The sequence below is a fragment of the Dendrobates tinctorius genome, unplaced genomic scaffold, assembly GCF_039654945.1.
Source record: "Dendrobates tinctorius isolate UK_male_01 unplaced genomic scaffold, ASM3965494v1 ptg000157l, whole genome shotgun sequence".
NCBI lineage: Eukaryota > Metazoa > Chordata > Amphibia > Anura > Dendrobatidae > Dendrobates > Dendrobates tinctorius.
Window position 1 is genome coordinate 10,718,914 of NW_027361824.1, and position 25,896 is coordinate 10,744,809.

Below are 25,896 nucleotides of genomic sequence, written 5' to 3' on the forward strand. Positions count from 1 at the left end.
AACTGTCAACAAGTAGGATGGATGCTAGTCAGTGACGTTTTCATGACTCCATTCCAAATACAGACACAATATGAATTATAGCTATGTCCTACACCCAGAGCTGATTAACTACAGAAACAGCGCCACCCCTGGACATATAGGGTACTGCAGTGTCTTCAGGACGCAGTCAGTCTTTCCTTTTCTCTTTCAGATCCCTATAACATGAGACTGGCTCTGAACGTCGCCAAGTACGAAAAGATCTTAGATGAGACTCCAGAGAGAAAACTGGTGGAGGAGCCGAGTGTCCTGAGGCCAAACATCCCCCATCTGAGGACACGAGATCTGTATGAGGGGCTCTGCCAGTCATTGGGGACTCAGGTATAGACCTGTAGATAAAGACATGAGGATGTAGCTGGTGTCATGGCATCAGATTTCCCAGGAACGGAGGACCCGACTGTCAGCGATGTCACATGAACCCGATGACATCAATCTGTAAACAATCTATAGTCTAATACCGCCATATACATCATCCTGTGCACGATTTAGAGACTGTAATACCGCCATATACATAAGTGTGATGTCATCATCTGCCGCTCACCGTCCACTGTGCTTCCTTCTCAGCCTTATCATCAAGAGGATCCAGGACTCGTGTGCTCATACGACACAAACAGCAGCCCGTACCTCACCCTCCAGCCCCTGAAGAAAGAGCTGCTGAGCCGTGCGCCCTACATTGCTCTCTACCACGACTTCGTCAGCGACTATGAGGCGGAGAAGATAAAGGAACTTGCTTCTCCATGGGTGAGTAGAATCTCCAAACATCTCCAACCTGTCCTACAATGTCCAGCAACCCAATCCTTTACTTATCCTGCCCCGAATTACATGAAAGTATCACAGTCACATCCTGAGCTGTAATCATTCTGGAGTGAACAGTAAGAGGTCAGATGTACAGAAGCCTGACAGGTGGGACCTTCCCGAACCAGAAATAATAGCAAGAAAATACAGCCTGTGTGATCCTGAGTTACTGAGTTACATCCTGTATTACAATCCAGAGCTGCACTCACTATTCTGCTGGTGCAGTCACTGTGTACATACATTACATTACTGATCCTGAGTTACATCCTGTATTATACCCCAGAGCTGCACTCACTATTCTGCTGGTGCAGTCACTGTGTACTTACATTACATTACTGATCCTGAGTTACATCCTGTATTATACTCCAGAGCTGCACTCACTATTCTGCTGGTGCAGTCACTGTGTACATACATTACATTACTGATCCTGAGTTACATCCTGTATTATACTCCAGAGCTGCACTCACTATTCTGCTGGTGCAGTCACTGTGTACAACATACATTACATTACTGATCCTGAGTTACATCCTGTATTATACCCCAGAGCTGCGCTCACTATTCTGCTGGTGCAGTCACTGTGTACATACATTACATTACTGATCCTGAGTTACATCCTGTATTATACTCCAGAGCTGCACTCACTATTCTACTGGTGCAGTCACTGTGTACATACCTTACTGATCCTGAGTTACCTCCTGTATTATACCCCAGAGCTGCACTCACTATTCTGCTGGTGCAGTCACTGTGTACATACATTACATTACTGATCCTGAGTTACATCCTGTATTATACCCCAGAGCTGCACTCACTATTCTACTGGTGCAGTCACTGTGTACATACATTACATTACTGATCCTGAGTTACATCCTGTATTATACTCCAGAGCTGCACTCACTATTCTACTGGTGCAGTCACTGTGTACATACCTTACTGATCCTGAGTTACATCCTGTATTATACCCCAGAGCTGCACTCACTATTCTGCTGGTGCAGTCACTGTGTACATACATTACATTACTGATCCTGAGTTACATCCTGTATTATACTCCAGAGCTGCACTCACTATTCTGCTGGTGCAGTCACTGTGTACATACATTACATTACTGATCCTGAGTTACATCCTGTATTATACCCCAGAGCTGCGCTCACTATTCTGTTGGTGCAGTCACTGTGTACATACATTACATTACTGATCCTGAGTTACATCCTGTATTATACCCCAGAGCTGCGCTCACTATTCTGTTGGTGCAGTCACTGTGTACATACATTACATTACTGATCCTGAGTTACATCCTGTATTATACCCCAGAGCTGCACTCACTATTCTGCTGGTGCAGTCACTGTGTACATACATTACATTACTGATCCTGAGTTACATCCTGTATTATACTCCAGAGCTGCACTCACTATTCTGCTGGTGCAGTCACTGTGTACATACATTACATTACTGATCCTGAGTTACATCCTGTATTATACCCCAGAGCTGCGCTCACTATTCTGTTGGTGCAGTCACTGTGTACATACATTACATTACTGATCCTGAGTTACATCCTGTATTATACCCCAGAGCTGCGCTCACTATTCTGTTGGTGCAGTCACTGTGTACATACATTACATTACTGATCCTGAGTTACATCCTGTATTATACTCCAGAGCTGCACTCACTATTCTGCTGGTGCAGTCACTGTGTACATTACATTACATTATTGATCCTGAGTTACATCCTGTATTATACTCCAGAGCTGCACTCACTATTCTACTGGTGCAGTCACTGTGTACATACCTTACTGATCCTGAGTTACATCCTGTATTATACCCCAGAGCTGCACTCACTATTCTGCTGGTGCAGTCACTGTGTACATACATTACATTACTGATCCTGAGTTACATCCTGTATTATACCCCAGAGCTGCACTCACTATTCTGCTGGTGCAGTCACTGTGTACATACATTACATTACTGATCCTGAGTAACATCCTGTATTACACCCCAGAGCTGCACTCACTATTCTGCTGGTGCAGTCACTGTGTACATACATTACATTACTGATCCTGAGTTACATCCTGTATTATACTCCAGAGCTGCACTCACTATTCTGCTGGTGCAGTCACTGTGTACATACATTACATTACTGATCCTGAGTTACATCCTGTATTATACCCCAGAGCTGCGCTCACTATTCTGTTGGTGCAGTCACTGTGTACATACATTACATTACATTACTGATCCTGAGTTACATCCTGTATTATACCCCAGAGCTGCGCTCACTATTCTGCTGGTGCAGTCACTGTGTACATACATTACATTACTGATCCTGAGTTACATCCTGTATTATACCCCAGAGCTGTGCTCACTATTCTGCTGGTGCAGTCACTGTGTACATACATTACATTACTGATCCTGAGTTACATCCTGTATTATACCCCAGAGCTGCGCTCACTATTCTGTTGGTGCAGTCACTGTGTACATACATTACATTACTGATCCTGAGTTACATCCTGTATTATACCCCAGAGCTGCGCTCACTATTCTGTTGGTGCAGTCACTGTGTACATACATTACATTACTGATCCTGAGTTACATCCTGTATTATACCCCAGAGCTGCGCTCACTATTCTGTTGGCGCAGTCACTGTGTACATACATTACATTACTGATCCTGAGTTACCTCCTGTATTATACCCCAGAGCTGCACTCACTATTCTGCTGGTGCAGTCACTGTGTACATACATTACATTACTGATCCTGAGTTACATCCTGTATTATACTCCAGAGCTGCGCTCACTATTCTGCTGGTGCAGTCACTGTGTACATACATTACATTACTGATCCTGAGTTACATCCTGTATTATACTCCAGAGCTGCACTCACTATTCTGCTGGTGCAGTCACTGTGTACATATATTACATTACTGAACCTGAGTTACATCCTGTATTATACTCCAGAGCTGCGCTCACTAGTCTGTTGGTGCAGTCACTGTGTACATACATTACTGATCCTGAGTTACATCCTGTATTATACTCCAGAGCTGCGCTCACTATTCTGCTGGTGCAGTCACTGTGTACATACATTACATTACTGATCCTGAGTTACATCCTGTATTATACTCCAGAGCTGCACTCACTATTCTGCTGGTGCAGTCACTGTGTACATATATTACATTACTGAACCTGAGTTACATCCTGTATTATACTCCAGAGCTGCACTCACTATTCTGCTGGTGCAGTCACTGTGTACATATATTACATTACTGATCCTGAGTTACATCCTGTATTATACTCCAGAGCTGCGCTCACTATTCTGCTGGTGCAGTCACTGTGTACATACATTACATTACTGATCCTGAGTTACATCCTGTATTATACTCCAGAGCTGCACTCACTATTCTGCTGGTGCAGTCACTGTGTACATATATTACATTACTGAACCTGAGTTACATCCTGTATTATACTCCAGAGCTGCGCTCACTAGTCTGTTGGTGCAGTCACTGTGTACATACATTACTGATCCTGAGTTACATCCTGTATTATACTCCAGAGCTGCGCTCACTATTCTGCTGGTGCAGTCACTGTGTACATACATTACATTACTGATCCTGAGTTACATCCTGTATTATACTCCAGAGCTGCACTCACTATTCTGCTGGTGCAGTCACTGTGTACATATATTACATTACTGAACCTGAGTTACATCCTGTATTATACTCCAGAGCTGCACTCACTATTCTGCTGGTGCAGTCACTGTGTACATATATTACATTACTGATCCTGAGTTACATCCTGTATTATACTCCAGAGCTGCGCTCACTATTCTGCTGGTGCAGTCACTGTGTACATACATTACATTACTGATCCTGAGTTACATCCTGTATTATACTCCAGAGCTGCGCTCACTATTCTGCTGGTGCAGTCACTGTGTACATACATTACATTACTGATCCTGAGTTACATCCTGTATTATACTCCAGAGCTGCGCTCACTATTCTGCTGGTGCAGTCACTGTGTACATACATTACATTACTGAACCTGAGTTACATCCTGTATTATACTCCAGAGCTGCGCTCACTATTCTGCTGGTGCAGTCACTGTGTACATACATTACATTACTGAACCTGAGTTACATCCTGTATTATACTCCAGAGCTGCACTCACTATTCTGCTGGTGCAGTCACTGTGTACATACATTACATTACTGAACCTGAGTTACATCCTGTATTATACTCCAGAGCTGCGCTCACTATTCTGCTGGTGCAGTCACTGTGTACATACATTACATTACTGATCCTGAGTTACATCCTGTATTATACTCCAGAGCTGCGCTCACTATTCTGCTGGTGCAGTCACTGTGTACATACATTACATTACTGATCCTGAGTTACATCCTGTATTATACTCCAGAGCTGCGCTCACTAGTCTGTTGGTGCAGTCACTGTGCACATACATTACTGATCCTGTATGATACTCCGGAGCTGCGCTCTCTTACTTGTGATACGTGGTATATAGTCTGGATCTTTGCTGGTCTCTGTGGAGACACATTGTTCCTCCGCACTATGATGTTATGAGGCCGTTCTTCGTTCCACACCCTTAGGATTCGGCAATCATTAATGACGCAGCTTTTTCCTTCTGCTCATACGATCTGGCAGTGACCCCGGAAAGCGTGGTGAAATTAGCGAGATCTCCCGCCGCCCTATAAAAGCCTCCAAAACACAAAGCTGGAAATAATTGGGAACTAAATCTGCTTTTAACTCTTTATTATCTGTTTCCAGGAAAGTTGTGTGGCGGCTGGCATTAGTGGGATTCCAGCATGTCATCATCCAGTTTTCCTACAGAGCCCAGATAGTCATTGATACATGTCCTGTATAATTAGGTAGAGTTTGTCTATCAGGGTTCTGGGAGAGCTGGGTGAAGGGTGGGAAATGCTCATTTACGACCTATATTGTAGGGTCATTCCTGCAGGTTTTTAGTTTTGAGATTTGTATTAGAATGTTGCGTAACCCATAGTAACATTGCATCCGGGTGATATCTGCCCATCGTGTCCTGCAGCTGCAGCGCTCAGTCGTGGCCTCCGGGGTCCAGCAGGCGCAGGCGGAATACAGGACCAGCAAAAGGTAATCACCTCCTCTGCTGCCGGGAGGCGCTGTACAGGTTACGTGCCATCCCCAATTATCGGCACCGGATGACTGTATGCCGGGTACACAGAGTTATCATGTCACCCCACAATTACCCCACTACTATACGAGTCATGGAGGTCTTATAATAATGCCCAAAACAGTGCCCCCATAATAATGTCATACATAAAAATCACACCACAGTGCCCCCATAATAATGTCATACATAAAAATCACCCAACAGTGCCCCCATAATAATGTCATACATAAAAATCACACCACAGTGCCCCCATAATAATGTCATACATAAAAATCACACAACAGTGCCCCCATAATAATGTCATACATAAAAATCACACAACAGTGCCCCCATAATAATGTCATACATAAAAATCACACCACAGTGCCCCCATAATAATGTCATACATAAAAATCACACAACAGTGCCCCCATAATAATGTCATACATAAAAATCACACAACAGTGCCCCCATAATAATGTCATACATAAAAATCACACAACAGTGCCCCCATAATAATGTCATACATAAAAATCACACCACAGTGCCCCCATAATAATGTCATACATAAAAATCACACAACAGTGCCCCCATAATAATGTCATACATAAAAATCACACCACAGTGCCCCCATAATAATGTCATACATAAAAATCACACCACAGTGCCCCCATAATAATGTCATACATAAAAATCACACCACAGTGCCCCCATAATAATGTCATACATAAAAATCACACAACAGTGCCCCCATAATAATGTCATACATAAAAATCACACAACAGTGCCCCCATAATAATGTCATACATAAAAATCACACAACAGTGCCCCCATAATAATGTCATACATAAAAATCACCCAACAGTGCCCCCATAATAATGTCATACATAAAAATCACACAACAGTGCCCCCATAATAATGTCATACATAAAAATCACACAACAGTGCCCCCATAATAATGTCATACATAAAAATCACACAACAGTGCCCCCATAATAATGTCATACATAAAAATCACACAACAGTGCCCCCATAATAATGTCATACATAAAAATCACACAACAGTGCCCCCATAATAATGTCATACATAAAAATCACACAACAGTGCCCCCATAATAATGTCATACATAAAAATCACACAACAGTGCCCCCATAATAATGTCATACATAAAAATCACACCACAGTGCCCCCATAATAATGTCATACATAAAAATCACCCAACAGTGCCCCCATAATAATGTCATACATAAAAATCACACAACAGTGCCCCCATAATAATGTCATACATAAAAATCACACCACAGTGTCCCCATAATAATGTCATACATAAAAATCACACAACAGTGCCCCCATAATAATGTCATACATAAAAATCACCCAACAGTGCCCCCATAATAATGTCATACATAAAAATCACACAACAGTGCCCCCATAATAATGTCATACATAAAAATCACACCACAGTGCCCCCATAATAATGTCATACATAAAAATCACACCACAGTGCCCCCATAATAATGTCATACATAAAAATCACACCACAGTGTCCCCATAATAATGTCATACATAAAAATCACACAACAGTGCCCCCATAATAATGTCATACATAAAAATCACACCACAGTGCCCCCATAATAATGTCATACATAAAAATCACACCACAGTGCCCCCATAATAATGTCATACATAAAAATCACACCACAGTGCCCCCATAATAATGTCATACATAAAAATCACACAACAGTGTCCCCATAATAATGTCATACATAAAAATCACACAACAGTGCCCCCATAATAATGTCATACATAAAAATCACACAACAGTGCCCCCATAATAATGTCATACATAAAAATCACACAACAGTGCCCCCATAATAATGTCATACATAAAAATCACACCACAGTGCCCCCATAATAATGTCATACATAAAAATCACACAACAGTGCCCCCATAATAATGTCATACATAAAAATCACACCACAGTGCCCCCATAATAATGTCATACATAAAAATCACACAACAGTGCCCCCATAATAATGTCATACATAAAAATCACACAACAGTGTCCCCATAATAATGTCATACATAAAAATCACACCACAGTGCCCCCATAATAATGTCATACATAAAAATCACACAACAGTGTCCCCATAATAATGTCATACATAAAAATCACCCAACAGTGCCCCCATAATAATGTCATACATAAAAATCACACAACAGTGCCCCCATAATAATGTCATACATAAAAATCACACCACAGTGCCCCCATAATAATGTCATACATAAAAATCACACCACAGTGCCCCCATAATAATGTCATACATAAAAATCACACCACAGTGCCCCCATAATAATGTCATACATAAAAATCACACCACAGTGCCCCCATAATAATGTCATACATAAAAATCACACCACAGTGCCCCCATAATAATGTCATACATAAAAATCACACAACAGTGTCCCCATAATAATGTCATACATAAAAATCACACCACAGTGCCCCCATAATAATGTCATACATAAAAATCACACAACAGTGTCCCCATAATAATGTCATACATAAAAATCACACCACAGTGTCCCCATAATAATGTCATACATAAAAATCACACAACAGTGTCCCCATAATAATGTCATACATAAAAATCACACCACAGTGCCCCCATAATAATGTCATACATAAAAATCACACAACAGTGTCCCCATAATAATGTCATACATAAAAATCACACCACAGTGCCCCCATAATAATGTCATACATAAAAATCACACAACAGTGCCCCCATAATAATGTCATACATAAAAATCACCCAACAGTGCCCCCATAATAATGTCATACATAAAAATCACACAACAGTGCCCCCATAATAATGTCATACATAAAAATCACACCACAGTGCCCCCATAATAATGTCATACATAAAAATCACACCACAGTGCCCCCATAATAATGTCATACATAAAAATCACACAACAGTGTCCCCATAATAATGTCATACATAAAAATCACACCACAGTGCCCCCATAATAATGTCATACATAAAAATCACACAACAGTGTCCCCATAATAATGTCATACATAAAAATCACACCACAGTGCCCCCATAATAATGTCATACATAAAAATCACACAACAGTGTCCCCATAATAATGTCATACATAAAAATCACACCACAGTGCCCCCATAATAATGTCATACATAAAAATCACACAACAGTGCCCCCATAATAATGTCATACATAAAAATCACACCACAGTGCCCCCATAATAATGTCATACAAAAAAATCACACAACAGTGCCCCCATAATAATGTCATACATAAAAATCACACAACAGTGCCCCCATAATAATGTCATACATAAAAATCACACCACAGTGCCCCCATAATAATGTCATACATAAAAATCACCCAACAGTGCCCCCATAATAATGTCATACATAAAAATCACACAACAGTGCCCCCATAATAATGTCATACATAAAAATCACACAACAGTGCCCCCATAATAATGTCATACATAAAAATCACACAACAGTGTCCCCATAATAATGTCATACATAAAAATCACACAACAGTGCCCCCATAATAATGTCATACATAAAAATCACACAACAGTGCCCCCATAATAATGTCATACATAAAAATCACACAACAGTGCCCCCATAATAATGTCATACATAAAAATCACACAACAGTGCCCCCATAATAATGTCATACATAAAAATCACACCACAGTGCCCCCATAATAATGTCATACATAAAAATCACACAACAGTGCCCCCATAATAATGTCATACATAAAAATCACACAACAGTGCCCCCATAATAATGTCATACATAAAAATCACACAACAGTGCCCCCATAATAATGTCATACATAAAAATCACACAACAGTGCCCCCATAATAATGTCATACATAAAAATCACACCACAGTGCCCCCATAATAATGTCATACATAAAAATCACCCAACAGTGCCCCCATAATAATGTCATACATAAAAATCACACAACAGTGCCCCCATAATAATGTCATACATAAAAATCACACAACAGTGCCCCCATAATAATGTCATACATAAAAATCACACAACAGTGTCCCCATAATAATGTCATACATAAAAATCACACAACAGTGCCCCCATAATAATGTCATACATAAAAATCACACAACAGTGCCCCCATAATAATGTCATACATAAAAATCACACAACAGTGCCCCCATAATAATGTCATACATAAAAATCACACAACAGTGCCCCCATAATAATGTCATACATAAAAATCACACCACAGTGCCCCCATAATAATGTCATACATAAAAATCACCCAACAGTGCCCCCATAATAATGTCATACATAAAAATCACACAACAGTGCCCCCATAATAATGTCATACATAAAAATCACACCACAGTGCCCCCATAATAATGTCATACATAAAAATCACACAACAGTGTCCCCATAATAATGTCATACATAAAAATCACACAACAGTGCCCCCATAATAATGTCATACATAAAAATCACACAACAGTGCCCCCATAATAATGTCATACATAAAAATCACACAACAGTGCCCCCATAATAATGTCATACATAAAAATCACACAACAGTGCCCCCATAATAATGTCATACATAAAAATCACACCACAGTGCCCCCATAATAATGTCATACATAAAAATCACCCAACAGTGCCCCCATAATAATGTCATACATAAAAATCACACAACAGTTCCCCCATAATAATGTCATACATAAAAATCACACCACAGTGCCCCCATAATAATGTCATACATAAAAATCACCCAACAGTGCCCCCATAATAATGTCATACATAAAAATCACACAACAGTTCCCCCATAATAATGTCATACATAAAAATCACACCACAGTGCCCCCATAATAATGTCATACATAAAAATCACCCAACAGTGCCCCCATAATAATGTCATACATAAAAATCACACAACAGTTCCCCCATAATAATGTCATACATAAAAATCACACAACAGTTCCCCATAATAATGTCATACATAAAAATCACACCACAGTGCCCCCATAATAATGTCATACATAAAAATCACACAACAGTGCCCCCATAATAATGTCATACATAAAAATCACACAACAGTGTCCCCATAATAATGTCATACATAAAAATCACACAACAGTGCCCCCATAATAATGTCATACATAAAAATCACACAACAGTGCCCCCATAATAATGTCATACATAAAAATCACACAACAGTGCCCCCATAATAATGTCATACATAAAAATCACACAACAGTGCCCCCATAATAATGTCATACATAAAAATCACACCACAGTGCCCCCATAATAATGTCATACAAAAAAATCACACCACAGTGCCCCCATAATAATGTCATACAAAAAAATCACACCACAGTGCCCCCATAATAATGTCATACAAAAAAATCACACCATAGTGCCCCCATAATAATGTCATACATAAAAATCACACCATAGTGCCCCCATAATAATGTCATACATAAAAATCACACCATAGTGCCCCCATAATAATGTCATACATAAAAATCACACAACAGTGTCCCCATAATAATGTAATACATAAAAATCACACAACAGTGCCCCCATAATAATGTCATACATAAAAATCACACAACAGTGTCCCCATAATAATGTCATACATAAAAATCACACAACAGTGCCCCCATAATAATGTCATACATAAAAATCACACAACAGTGTCCCCATAATAATGTCATACATAAAAATCACACAACAGTGCCCCCATAATAATGTCATACATAAAAATCACACCATAGTGCCCCCATAATAATGTCATACAAAAAAATCACACCATAGTGCCCCCATAATAATGTCATACATAAAAATCACACCATAGTGTCCCCATAATAATGTCATACATAAAAATCACACCATAGTGCCCCCATAATAATGTCATACATAAAAATCACACAACAGTGTCCCCATAATAATGTAATACATAAAAATCACACAACAGTGCCCCCATAATAATGTCATACATAAAAATCACACAACAGTGTCCCCATAATAATGTCATACATAAAAATCACACAACAGTGTCCCCATAATAATGTCATACAAAAAAATCACACCACAGTGCCCCCATAATAATGTCATACAAAAAAATCACACCACAGTGCCCCCATAATAATGTCATACATAAAAATCACACAACAGTGTCCCCATAATAATGTCATACATAAAAATCACACAACAGTGCCCCCATAATAATGTCATACATAAAAATCACACAACAGTGCCCCCATAATAATGTCATACATAAAAATCACACAACAGTGCCCCATAATAATGTCATACATAAAAATCACACAACAGTGCCCCATAATAATGTCATACATAAAAATCACACCACAGTGCCCCCATAATAATGTCATACATAAAAATCACCCAACAGTGCCCCCATAATAATGTCATACATAAAAATCACACAACAGTGCCCCCATAATAATGTCATACATAAAAATCACACAACAGTGCCCCCATAATAATGTCATACATAAAAATCACACAACAGTGCCCCCATAATAATGTCATACATAAAAATCACACCACAGTGCCCCCATAATAATGTCATACATAAAAATCACACAACAGTGCCCCCATAATAATGTCATACATAAAAATCACCCAACAGTGCCCCCATAATAATGTCATACATAAAAATCACCCAACAGTGCCCCCATAATAATGTCATACATAAAAATCACACAACAGTGCCCCCATAATAATGTCATACATAAAAATCACACCACAGTGCCCCCATAATAATGTCATACATAAAAATCACACCACAGTGCCCCCATAATAATGTCATACATAAAAATCACACCACAGTGCCCCCATAATAATGTCATACATAAAAATCACCCAACAGTGCCCCCATAATAATGTCATACATAAAAATCACACAACAGTGCCCCCATAATAATGTCATACATAAAAATCACACAACAGTGCCCCCATAATAATGTCATACATAAAAATCACACAACAGTGCCCCCATAATAATGTCATACAAAAAAATCACACCACAGTGCCCCCATAATAATGTCATACATAAAAATCACACAACAGTGCCCCCATAATAATGTCATACATAAAAATCACACAACAGTGCCCCCATAATAATGTCATACATAAAAATCACACAACAGTGCCCCCATAATAATGTCATACATAAAAATCACACCACAGTGCCCCCATAATAATGTCATACATAAAAATCACACAACAGTTCCCCCATAATAATGTCATACATAAAAATCACACCACAGTGTCCCCATAATAATGTCATACATAAAAATCACACAACAGTGCCCCCATAATAATGTCATACATAAAAATCACACAACAGTGTCCCCATAATAATGTCATACATAAAAATCACACAACAGTGCCCCCATAATAATGTCTTTCACAAAAATCACACAACAGTGCCCCCATAATAATGTCATTCACAAAAATCACATAACAGTGCCCCCATAATAATGTCATACATAAAAATCACACAACAGTGTCCCCATAATAATGTCATACATAAAAATCACACAACAGTTCCCCCATAATAATGTCATACATAAAAATCACACCACAGTGTCCCCATAATAATGTCATACATAAAAATCACACAACAGTGCCCCCATAATAATGTCATACATAAAAATCACACAACAGTGTCCCCATAATAATGTCATACATAAAAATCACACAACAGTGCCCCCATAATAATGTCTTTCACAAAAATCACACAACAGTGCCCCATAATAATGTCATTCACAAAAATCACATAACAGTGCCCCCATAATAATGTCATACATAAAAATCACACAACAGTGTCCCCATAATAATGTCATACATAAAAATCACACAACAGTGCCCCCATAATAATGTCATACATACAAATCACACAACAGTGCCCCCATAATAATGTCATACACAAAAATCACACCACAGTGTCCCCATAATAATGTCATACATAAAATTCACACAACAGTGCCCCCATAATAATGTCATACATAAAAATCACACAACAGTGCCCCCCTAATAATGTCATACATAAAAATCACACAACAGTGCCCCCATAATAATGTCATACATAAAAATCACACAACTGTGCCCCCATAATAATGTCATACATAAAAATCACACAACAGTGCCCCCATAATAATGTCATACACAAAAATCACACCACAGTGTCCCCATAATAATGTCATACATAAAATTCACACAACAGTGCCCCCATAATAATGTCATACATAAAAATCACACAACAGTGCCCCCCTAATAATGTCATACATAAAAATCACCCAACAGTGCCCCCATAATAATGTCATACATAAAAATCACACAACAGTGCCCCCCTAATAATGTCATACATAAAAATCACACAACAGTGCCCCCATAATAATGTCATACATAAAAATCACACAACAGTGCCCCCATAATAATGTCATACATAAAAATCACACCACAGTGCCCCCATAATAATGTCATACATAAAAATCACACAACAGTGCCCCCCTAATAATGTCATACATAAAAATCACACAACAGTGCCCCCATAATAATGTCATACATAAAAATCACACAACTGTGCCCCCATAATAATGTCATACATAAAAATCACACAACAGTGCCCCCATAATAATGTCATACACAAAAATCACACCACAGTGTCCCCATAATAATGTCATACATAAAATTCACACAACAGTGCCCCCATAATAATGTCATACATAAAAATCACACAACAGTGCCCCCCTAATAATGTCATACATAAAAATCACCCAACAGTGCCCCCATAATAATGTCATACATAAAAATCACCCAACAGTGCCCCCATAATAATGTCATACATAAAAATCACACAACAGTGCCCCCATAATAATGTCATACATAAAAATCACACAACAGTGCCCCCCTAATAATGTCATACATAAAAATCACCCAACAGTGCCCCCATAATAATGTCATACATAAAAATCACACCACAGTGTCCCCATAATAATGTCATACATAAAAATCACACAACAGTGCCCCCATAATAATGTCATACATAAAAATCACACAACAGTGCCCCCATAATAATGTCATACATAAAAATCACACAACAGTGCCCCCATAATAATGTCATACATAAAAATCACACAACTGTGCCCCCATAATAATGTCATACATAAAAATCACACCACAGTGTCCCCATAATAATGTCATACATAAAAATCACACAACAGTGCCCCCATAATAATGTCATACATAAAAATCACACAACAGTGCCCCCATAATAATGTCATACATAAAAATCACACAACAGTGCCCCCATAATAATGTCATACATAAAAATCACACAACAGTGCCCCCATAATAACGTCTTTCACAAAAATCACACAACAGTGCCCCCATAATAATGTCATACATAAAAATCACACAACAGTGCCCCATAATAATGTCATTCACAAAAATCTCATAACAGTGCCCCCATAATAATGTCATACATAAAAATCACACAACAGTGCCCCCATAATACCAAAATTAGTGCCCATAATAATGCCATTCATAGAGCCCCCATATTGCCATAACTATGCCCTAACCCCATAACTTCCCTCCCCAAAATCTCTGAAGGGGAGCTTGCTCATCTTCTCTCCAAATCGCACCTCACAACCTGTGCACTTGACCCCATCCCATCCCACCTCCTCTCCAACCTCACCACCACTCTCATCCCATCTCTAACCCACCTCTTCAACCTATCACTAACTTCCGGTACCTTCCCTTCTGCTTTCAAACATGCCACACTCACTCCTATCCTTAAAAAGCCAACTCTCGACCCAACTGCTATGTCCAGATATCACCCAATATCGCTGCTTCCATTCGCTTCCAAACTCCTGGAGCAGCACGTCCACGCTGAACTTTCCTCCCACCTCTCATCTAACTTGCTCTTTGACAATCTACAATCTGGCTTCCGCCCCAATCACTCCACTGAGACAGCCCTGACCAAAATTACTAACGACCTACTTACAGCCAAAGCTAACGGACAATACTCCATACTCCTCCTTCTAGACCTGTCCTCTGCCTTCGACACAGTTGACCACTGCCTCCTACTACAGATCCTCTCTTCCTTTGGCATCAAAGACCTCGCCCTATCCTGGATCTCGTCATACCTCTCCAACAGCCTATTCAGCGTCTCCCACACTACCTCCTCATCCCACCCTCTCTCTGTTGGAGTCCCCTAAGGCTCTGTTCTAGGACCCCTACTCTTCTCAATTTATACCCTTGGTCTGGGGCAACTCATAAAGTTCCATGGCTTCCAGTACCACCTGTATGCTGATGACACTCAGATCTTCCTCTCTGGCCCAGATGTCACCTCTCTGCTGTCCAGTATCCCGGAGTGTCTATCAGCCATATCCTCCTTCTTCTCCTCTCGCTTCCTCAAGCTCAATGTGGACAATTCTGAACTGATCATCTTTCCTTCATCTCGCATACCTTCCCTACCTGATATATCTATCACAATAAATGAAATCACACTTTCCTCTGTCCCGGAAATCCACTGCCTCAGAGTGACCTGTGACTCTGCCCTGTCCTTCAAACCGCACATCCAAATTCTCGCCACCTCCTGTCGCCTCCAGCTCAAAAATATTTCCAGAATCCGTCCCTTCCTCAACCCTCAATCTACCAAAATGCTTTTGCATGCCCTCATCATCTCCTGCCTCGACTACTGCAACATCCTCCTCTGTGGCCTCACTGCTAACACTCTCGCACCTCTCCAGTCCATCCTTAACTCTGTGTCACGATCCAGGTTGGATCTGACAGAGTAAATGCACAAAGTAACCTTTTTTTTCCCTTGACTGTGTGCCAAAGGTGGTTTTGCCCCCGGTGGCCATTAGGGTCATTGCACTGTGGTGGTTTCAGTTGTAGTTTTCCCCCCGGTGGACATTAGGGTCATTGCACTTTGGCTACCTTAGTTTGTGCACGTAATCACGTAACAGGTGTGATAGCTCTATAAGAGAGTATCAGGTGTGTTAATCACTGTTGGTGATAAAGTGTTCATTTGCAAGCAAGCCTGGGTGAAGGATGGAGCAAAAGGAGAGTCACAGGCAGCTCAGAGAGAGTCCTAGAGTGGATTGGTGGAGTCAGCGATGGTGTCTGCAAGGAGTGCTGGCATGGCGTGGTGGAGTCGCAGCGATGGCGTCAGCAAGGAGTGTTGCATGGCGTGGTGGAGTCGCAGCGATGGTGTCAGCAAGGAGTGCCTGCATGGCTTGGTGGAGTGGCAGTTGCGGTATAGAACTGCACTCACGGTGCTGGACTTGGTTGCTAAGAGCTGGACTCAAGCATGCTGGACTTTTTGGCAGAAAAGTTGGGACTCATTTGCGGGATTCCGTTTCTGGACAGCTGCACCCAGATGTCGGACATGGTGGAGGAAAAGATGCACGCAGGTGGTGGGCTCTGTTGCTTGGAGCGTAAGCAACAGAGCAAAGCTAAGTGATGTTTCCCCTGCTTTGTCACTTTTCCTTATGTGTGTTTAGTGCAGTGGTGGGATTAGTTTCTGCACCGACCAATTCCCTAGTGAGGGTTTAGGTGCAGGGCGAGTCAGGGTTTTGAGGTTCCTGATCGGCGCCCGGTGCGGAACCGGCCTAGGGAACGTTAGGAGTGTAGAGACACTGACTCAGGGGAGTACAGGAGGTCTCCATGTCCTTATTCCCTATCGCAGGGCCACCATTGTTATTGTTACCCAGGTTTTCCCTATTCCCTTTGTCTTATTGTATTAGTTACTGGCCTGCGTGCCGCGTCACATAGGACAATCACACATGCCGCGTCCTGTTGTATCAGTTACCGACCTGCTGGCCGTGTCACTCAGGACGGGGCACGTGACATTCTGCCGCCCAACTAATTCATCTCTCTCCTCGCTACTCCTCCGCTTCTCCACTTTGCAAATCTCTTCCCTCAGCCTATCCAGTTCAAATTACTAATACTGACCTACAAGGCCATCTATAACCTGTCTCCCCCATATGTCTCTGAACTAATCTCCCGATGTCTTCCCTCACGTAATCTCCGGTCCTCCCAAGACCTCCTTCTCTCCTCCACACTTATTCGCTCCTCACCCAACCGCCTCCAAGACTTCTCCCGAATAGCCCCTATTCTCTGGAATTCTTTGCCCCAACACATCCGAATATCAACCACACTCGGATACTTCAGACGGAACCTGAAAACCCACCTCTTCAGGAAAGCCTACAGCCTGCAATGACCACACGGACACCTCGTCACCACCACAGCTGCTGCACCCCCGCCCTGTCTCTTCCCCACCATCCTGTAGAATGTAAGCCCGAAAGGGCAGGGTCCTCTCCCCTCTGTATCAGTCTGTGATTGTTAGTTTGTTTACTGTAAGTGATATCTGTAATCTGTATGTAACCCCTTCTCATGTACAGCACCATGGAATCAATCGTGCGATATAAATAATAACTATGCCAGACACAGGACCTCTTAACCACGCCAGACACAGGACCCCATATCCATGCCAGACACAGGACCCCATATCCATGCCAGACACAGGACCCCATATCCATGCCAGACACAGGACCCCATATCCATGCCAGACACAGGACCCCATATCCATGCCAGACACAGGACCCCCATAACTATGCAAGACACAGGACCCCCATAACCACGCCAGACAAAGGACCCCATATCCATGCCAGACACAGGACCCCAATAACCACACCAGACACAGGACCCCATAACCACGCCAGACACAGGATCCTATAACCACACAGACACAGGACCCCATTACCACGCCAGACACAGGACCCCATATCCATGCCAGACACAGGACCCCAATAACCACACCAGACACAGGACCCCATAACCATGCAAGACACAGGACCCCAATAACCACGCCAGACACAAGACCCCCATAACCACGCCAGACACAGGACCCCCCATAACCACGCCAGACACAGGACCCCATAACCACGCCAGACCCAAGACCCCCCATAACCACGCCAGACACAGGATCCCATAACCACACCAGACACAGGACCCATAACGATGCGAGACAGAGGACCCCATAACCACGCCAGACACAGGACCCCATAACCACGCCAGACACAGGACCCCATAACCACGCCAGACACAGGACCCCATAACCACGCCAGACACAGGATCCCATAACCACGCCAGACACAGGACCCCATAACCATGCCTGACACAGGACCCCATAACTATGCCAGACACAGGATCCCATAACGATGCCAGACACAGGACCCCATAACGATGCCAGACACAGGACCCCATAACGATGCCAGACACAGGACCCCATAACGATGCCAGACACAGGACCCCATAACCACGCCAGACACAGGACCCCATAACCATGCCAGACACAGGACCCCATAACCACGCCAGACACAAGACCCCCATAACCACGTCAGACACAGGACCCCCATAACCATGCCAGACACAGGACCCCACCCACATTACTACTCCAGACACAGGACCACATAACCATCCAGACACAGAACCCCATAACCACGCCAGACACAGGACCCCACCTTACTACTCCAGACACAGGACCATATAACCATCCAGACACAGGACCCCGTAATGACGCCAGACACAGGACCCCATAACCACACCAGACCCCCATAACCACGCCAGACACAGGACCCCCATAACCACGCCAGACACAAGACCCCATAATCATGTTAGACACAGGACCCCCATAACCACGCCAGACACAGGACCCCATAACCACGCCAGACAAAAGACCCCATAACCACGCCAGACACAGGACCCCCATAACCACGCCAGACACAGGACCCCCCGTAACCACGCCAGACACAGGACCCCCGTAACCATGCCAGACAGAGGATCCCATATCCATGCCAGACACAGGACCTCCATAACCACGCCAAACACAGGACCCCCATAACCACGCCAGACACAGGACCCCTATAACCATGCCAGACACAGGACCCCTATAACCATGCCAGACACAGGACCCCATATCCATGGCAGACACAGAACCCCCATAACCTTGCCAGACACAGGACCCCATATCCATTCCAGACACAGGACCCCCATAACCATGCCAGACACAGGACCCCATATCCATGCCAGACACAGGACCCCCATAACCACGCCAGACACAAGACCCCCATAGCCACGCCAGACACAGGACCCCACATTACTACTCCAGACACAGGACCCCATAACGACGCCAGACACAGGACCCCATAACCACGCCAGACACAAGACCCCCCCATAACCACGCCAGGCACAGGATCCCATAACCACACCAGACACAGGACCCCATAACGATGCCAGACAGAGGACCCCATAACCACGCCAGACACAGGACCCCATAACCACGCCAGACACAGGATCCCATAACCACGCCAGACACAGGACCCCATAACGATGCCAGACACAGGACCCCATAACCACGCCAGACAAAGGACCCCCATAACCACGCCAGACACGACCCCCATAACCACGCCAGACACAGGACCCCATAACCATGCCAGACACAGGACCCCCATATCCACGCCAAACACAGGACCCCCATAACCACACCAGACACAGGACCCCCATACCACGCCAGACACAGGACCCCCATAACCACGCCAGACACAGGACCCCCATAACCACGCCAGACACAGGACCCCATAACCACGCCAGACACAGGACCCCCATAACCACGCCAGACACAGGACCCCATAACCACGCCAGACACAGGACCCCCATAACCACGCCAGACACAGGACCCCCCCACATTACTACTCCAGACACAGGACCCCATAACGATGCCAGACACAGGACCACATAACCATCCAGACACAGGACCCCATAACCACGCCAGACACAGGACCTCACATTACTACTCCAGACACAGGACCCCATAACCACACCAGACACAGGACCATATAACCATCCAGACACAGGACCCCGTAACGACGCCAGACACAGGACCCCATAACCACACCAGACACAAGACCCCCATAACCACACCAGACACAGGACCCCCATAACCACACCAGACACAAGACCCCATAACCATGTCAGACACAGGACCCCCATAACCACGCCAGACAAAAGACCCCATAACCACGCCAGACACAGGACCCCCCATAACAACGCCAGACACAGGACCCCCCATAACAACGCCAGACACAGGACCCCCATAACCACGCCAGACAGAGGATCCCATATCCATGCCAGACACAGGACCCCCATATCCACACCAAACACAGGACCCCCATAACCACACCAGACACAGGACCCCCATAACCACGCCAGACACAAGACCCCCATAACCACGCCAGACACAGGACCCCCATAACCATGCCAGACACAGGACCCCCATAACTACGCCAGACACAGGACCCCCATAACTACGCCAGACACAGGACCCCCATAACCACGCCAGACACAGGACCCCCATAACCATGCCAGACACAGGACCCCATATCCATGCCAGACACAGGACCCCCATAACCATGCCAGACACAGGACCCCCATATCCACACCAAACACAGGACCCCCATAACCACACCAGACACAGGACCCCCATAACCACGCCAGACACAAGACCCCCATAACCACACCAGACACAGGGCCCCCATAAACATGCCAGACACAAGACCCCCATAACCACGCCAGTCACAGGACCCCCATAACCACGCCAGACACAGGACCCCATAACTACCCCAGACACAGGACCCCATAACCACGCCAGACACAGGACCCCATAACCACTCCAGACACAGGACTCCATAACCACGCCAGACACAGGACTCCATAACCACGCCAGACACAGGACCCCCATAACCACGCCAGACACAGGACCCCCATAACCACGCCAGACACAGGACCCCCATAACCACGCCAGACACAGGACCCCCATAACCACGCCAGACACAGGACCCCCATAACCACGCCAGACACAGGACCCCATAACTACGCCAGACACAGGACCCCATAACCACGCCAGACACAGGACCCCATAACCACTCCAGACACAGGACTCCATAACCACGCCAGACACAGGACTCCATAACCACGCCAGACACAGGACCCCCATAACCACGCCAGACACAGGACCCCCATAACCACGCCAGACACAGGACCCCCATAACCACGCCAGACACAGGACCCCCATAACCACGCCAGACACAGGACCCCCATAACCACGCCAGACACAGGACCCCCATAACCACGCCAGACCCACAGACATACTCTCTTTGCATGTGTGCGTTGTGTCTCCGCAGTGCCTGGCTAAAGGACACGGTTCACCCCGTCCTCGCTAATCTGGACGTCCGCATCACAGCAGCCACCGGATTATATGCCAAAGCTCCGTACGCCGAATATCTGCAGGTGGTCAATTACGGCATCGGGGGGCACTATGAGCCACACTTTGACCACGCCACGGTATGCTGAAGAGGGCAGGGAGTGTTTCTCTCTATATTTCACTTTTTGGCACAAGGTTGCCATGGAAATCACCCTATCAACATCCACATCCTGGATGAGGGCGAATATTGATGTAGATGGTCTCCATGGTAACAGACTACAGACAAACCCAATGTAGTCTGGTCCTGTACTCACACTCCACTGTGTCTGTTAGGTGGGGCCAGACTACACAGGGCTTGTTTGTCTTCTGTTACCATGGAGATGCATATATCTGCGTCAGAACTGTTTACTCAAAACGATAGCAGATTTTTAGCAAAAACTACAGTGAAAATAACTAGTTAAGTTTTGTGGGTTTTTTATTTGTGATGTCTCATTTCTTTTCTCTCACATTTTTAATTTCAGTCCCGTAAGAGCCCCGTGTACCGCACCAACATGGGGAACAGAATAGCCACGTTTATGATTTATGTAAGTCACATCCAGTTATGGAAATCGCTGCCTCTAGTTCATGTAAATTCCTACTGATGGAACCCCAGATGTCACCTCTTGCCTCGCCAACAGAGGGAGCCGTGTAGAACACCAGCATCTGTAGCGGCCCCTGCTAAGCGGGGGCGGAGCCCTCAGAACAGCCCAGCCCTGTTATGCAAATGAGTGGGAGGAGACAGGCAGAGCGGGTGTTCTAGGGTGTAATAAGGAAATTACAGGGGAGGGGGATCACAGGGTTCATTTAGTCTCGGATCCTGTCAGTTGTGAATAAGCAATTAATGATTATTTGTTTTGATTTTTTTTTATTATTTCAGTTGAGTTCTGTACACTTGGGAGGATCAACTGCATTTATATACGCCAACTTCAGTACGCCAGTGATAAAGGTGCGCTTATAAGCTGCGTCTCTGTTAGAAGGCAATGTACTGTACATCCTACTTGTGATACAGGGTAGATTATATTATAAATGTGCAGTAAACGGAAAATTATATCATAGATGTGCGATAAAGGGCAGTTAATAAATGTGTGATAAAGGGCAGATTATAAATGTGTGATAAAAGGCAGATTATATTATAAATGTGCAATAAAGGACAGATTATATTATAAATGTGCGATAAAGGGCAGATCATATTATAAATGTGCAATAAAGGACAGATTATATTATAAATGTGCGATAAAGGGCAGATCATAAATGTAATAAAGGGCAGATTATATTATAAATGTGCGATAAAGGATAGATTATATTATAAATGTGCAATAAAGGACAGATTATATTATAAATGTGCAATAAAGGACAGATTATATTATAAATGTGCAATAAAGGGCAGATTATATTATAAAAGTGCGATAAAGGGCAGATCATAAATGTAATAAAGGGCAGATTATATTATAAATGTGCGACAAAGGACAGATTATATTATAAATGTGCGATAAAGGGCAGTTAATAAATGTGTGATAAAGGGCAGATTATATAATAACTGCAATAAAGTGCAGGTTATATTATAAGTGTGCGATAAAGGGCAGATTATATTATAATTATGCAATAAAGGGCAGATTATATTATAACTGTGCAATAAAAGACAGATTATATTATAACTGTGCAATAAAAGACAGATTATATTATAACTGTGCAATAAAAGACAGATTATATTATAACTGTGCGATAAAGAGAAGTGTATTATGAATGTGCTATAAAGGGCAGATTATATTACAAATACGATAAAGGGGAGATTATATAAAATGCATATAAAAACGGCAATTTCTTCACACCTGTGGACTATATACAGTATATTTATAAATCACCATTTTCTCCTCTTTTATAGAATGCAGCCATCTTCTGGTGGAATCTCCAGAGGAACGGTGACGGTATTGAGGACACCCTGCATGCCGGCTGTCCGGTCCTACTCGGGAGCAAATGGGGTGAGTAACGTAATCGTTGACTGTGATGGCTCAAAGAGATTGGTAAGTGTTCCTTATGTGGTTCCCCCACCAGAACCACTTTATAACTACAGTATGAAGTTTAAGAAAGGAAGATCTTTTCGAGGTCCCAAATCATTGCAGAAAACAACCTTCGGCACTGCAGTAAATACAAGGACTAGCCTCCCACATCGAGGCCCTATATCAGTTTCCCTATCATGTCACTGTGGAAGTCTTCCAGTAAAGCTACGCACAAAAGAGTTCATGACGACACCCCTTGCATATGACCAACCGTCTCAGATTTTAGGTCACAATGTTTGCCAACCAATTTTGGGAATTGGTGGACAGATATATCTTAGAAGAGACCTTCACTGAGAGATCCAGAGCTTAGAGCCTCCGACTTTACCTAAACCAAAACGAAAGTGTTCTGGCACCGGTGGGAGAGTCCCATCACTTAGGAATCTCAGAGACAAAGCTCACAATACGCTTTCATCCGGAGTTTTCATTTTGACTCTGACCCATAATACTTAAGTCTTTTGTTGTGATGTCTCCAAAGAAGCTTAGAATTCCCTACATTTTTCTCAAATATCAAAAATTATCAAATGTTTACACTTTGTTATATATCTCTGCAGTGGCAAACAAATGGATCCACGAATGCGGCCAAGAATTCAACAGACCGTGCGGACTGAACCCTGGAGATTAGGGGATTCGGAATGCACAGGCAGATGTCTTAGGAGAAGTGGAAGACTATCCGGCTGCTGAGAAGATTGATGGACGAGCCGAGTATCAGGGATGAAGAGTAGACATCCTTTCTTCTCTGCATGATGGCATGGTCAATGCCTTTCAGCTCCTTGAACCTTGCAGATTGGTGCGTCGTTCGTTTCAGACAGGAGGGAGTGGTGACCTCTGTCCTGGTCCTGGCACCATTTATCGTGTGGAGCAAATAAGTCAGATCTAGAAAGAAAGTAATGACACATCTCAAAACACAAAGGTCTCCAGGATCTGGTGTTGATGGATCTTTATGGAAGTAGACAATAGAATAAAAGTACAGCATCTTCCAGATTTATGGAGAAGTTTTTTGGATGAAAAGGAAAACCTAAGATCATTGACCAAACCACGGTCTTCTGATCCTGGACGGATCATGAAAAGACGAGCCTTCAAGGCCCCACTTTAGGACATGTAAAGGAACAATGAGACGCTGACGAGTAAGCAAGATATCAAGAAGACCCAAACCCAAGACTGGAGGAGAAACAATGGGCATAACAGTCTTTGTATCCATCACTGGGAACGTAAAAGCGTTATCATTTATCATGTATGTGCTTGAAAAATAATAAATGTATGATCACTGGAGGTCTTGGGGGCTGAGACCCACTTTGTTCCTGAGAAAGGGATCAGCAGCGAACATGTGCGACCCCCTCTCCGCTAGACAGTGAATAAAGAAGTGGTCGCACATGCTCACTACTGCTCCATTCACACTGGCACCTTAGGACCCCCGTTATAAGTATCATTGGACTTCCCAGCAGAGACGACCATAAAAATTAGCACTAAATAAAAAAAACATTCATAAAAAGTGTAAAGA

The 25,896-nt window shown here is 43.2% G+C and overlaps 1 protein-coding gene across 1 annotated transcript in view; it reads left to right on the forward strand.

Moving 5' to 3' along the window:
* P4HA3 (prolyl 4-hydroxylase subunit alpha 3) overlaps positions 1 to 25,667 on the forward strand; it is an 87,960-nt gene extending 62,293 nt beyond the window's left edge. The window contains exons 6-13 of the mRNA XM_073548536.1: positions 191 to 357; positions 601 to 777; positions 5,872 to 5,936; positions 22,283 to 22,442; positions 22,824 to 22,886; positions 23,219 to 23,287; positions 24,224 to 24,320; positions 24,950 to 25,667. Coding sequence (XP_073404637.1) covers positions 191 to 357; positions 601 to 777; positions 5,872 to 5,936; positions 22,283 to 22,442; positions 22,824 to 22,886; positions 23,219 to 23,287; positions 24,224 to 24,320; positions 24,950 to 25,020 — 869 coding nt within the window. The 3' untranslated portion in view covers positions 25,021 to 25,667. The remainder of the gene's footprint in view (positions 1 to 190; positions 358 to 600; positions 778 to 5,871; positions 5,937 to 22,282; positions 22,443 to 22,823; positions 22,887 to 23,218; positions 23,288 to 24,223; positions 24,321 to 24,949) is intronic.
* The last annotated feature ends 229 nt before the right edge of the window (positions 25,668 to 25,896 follow it).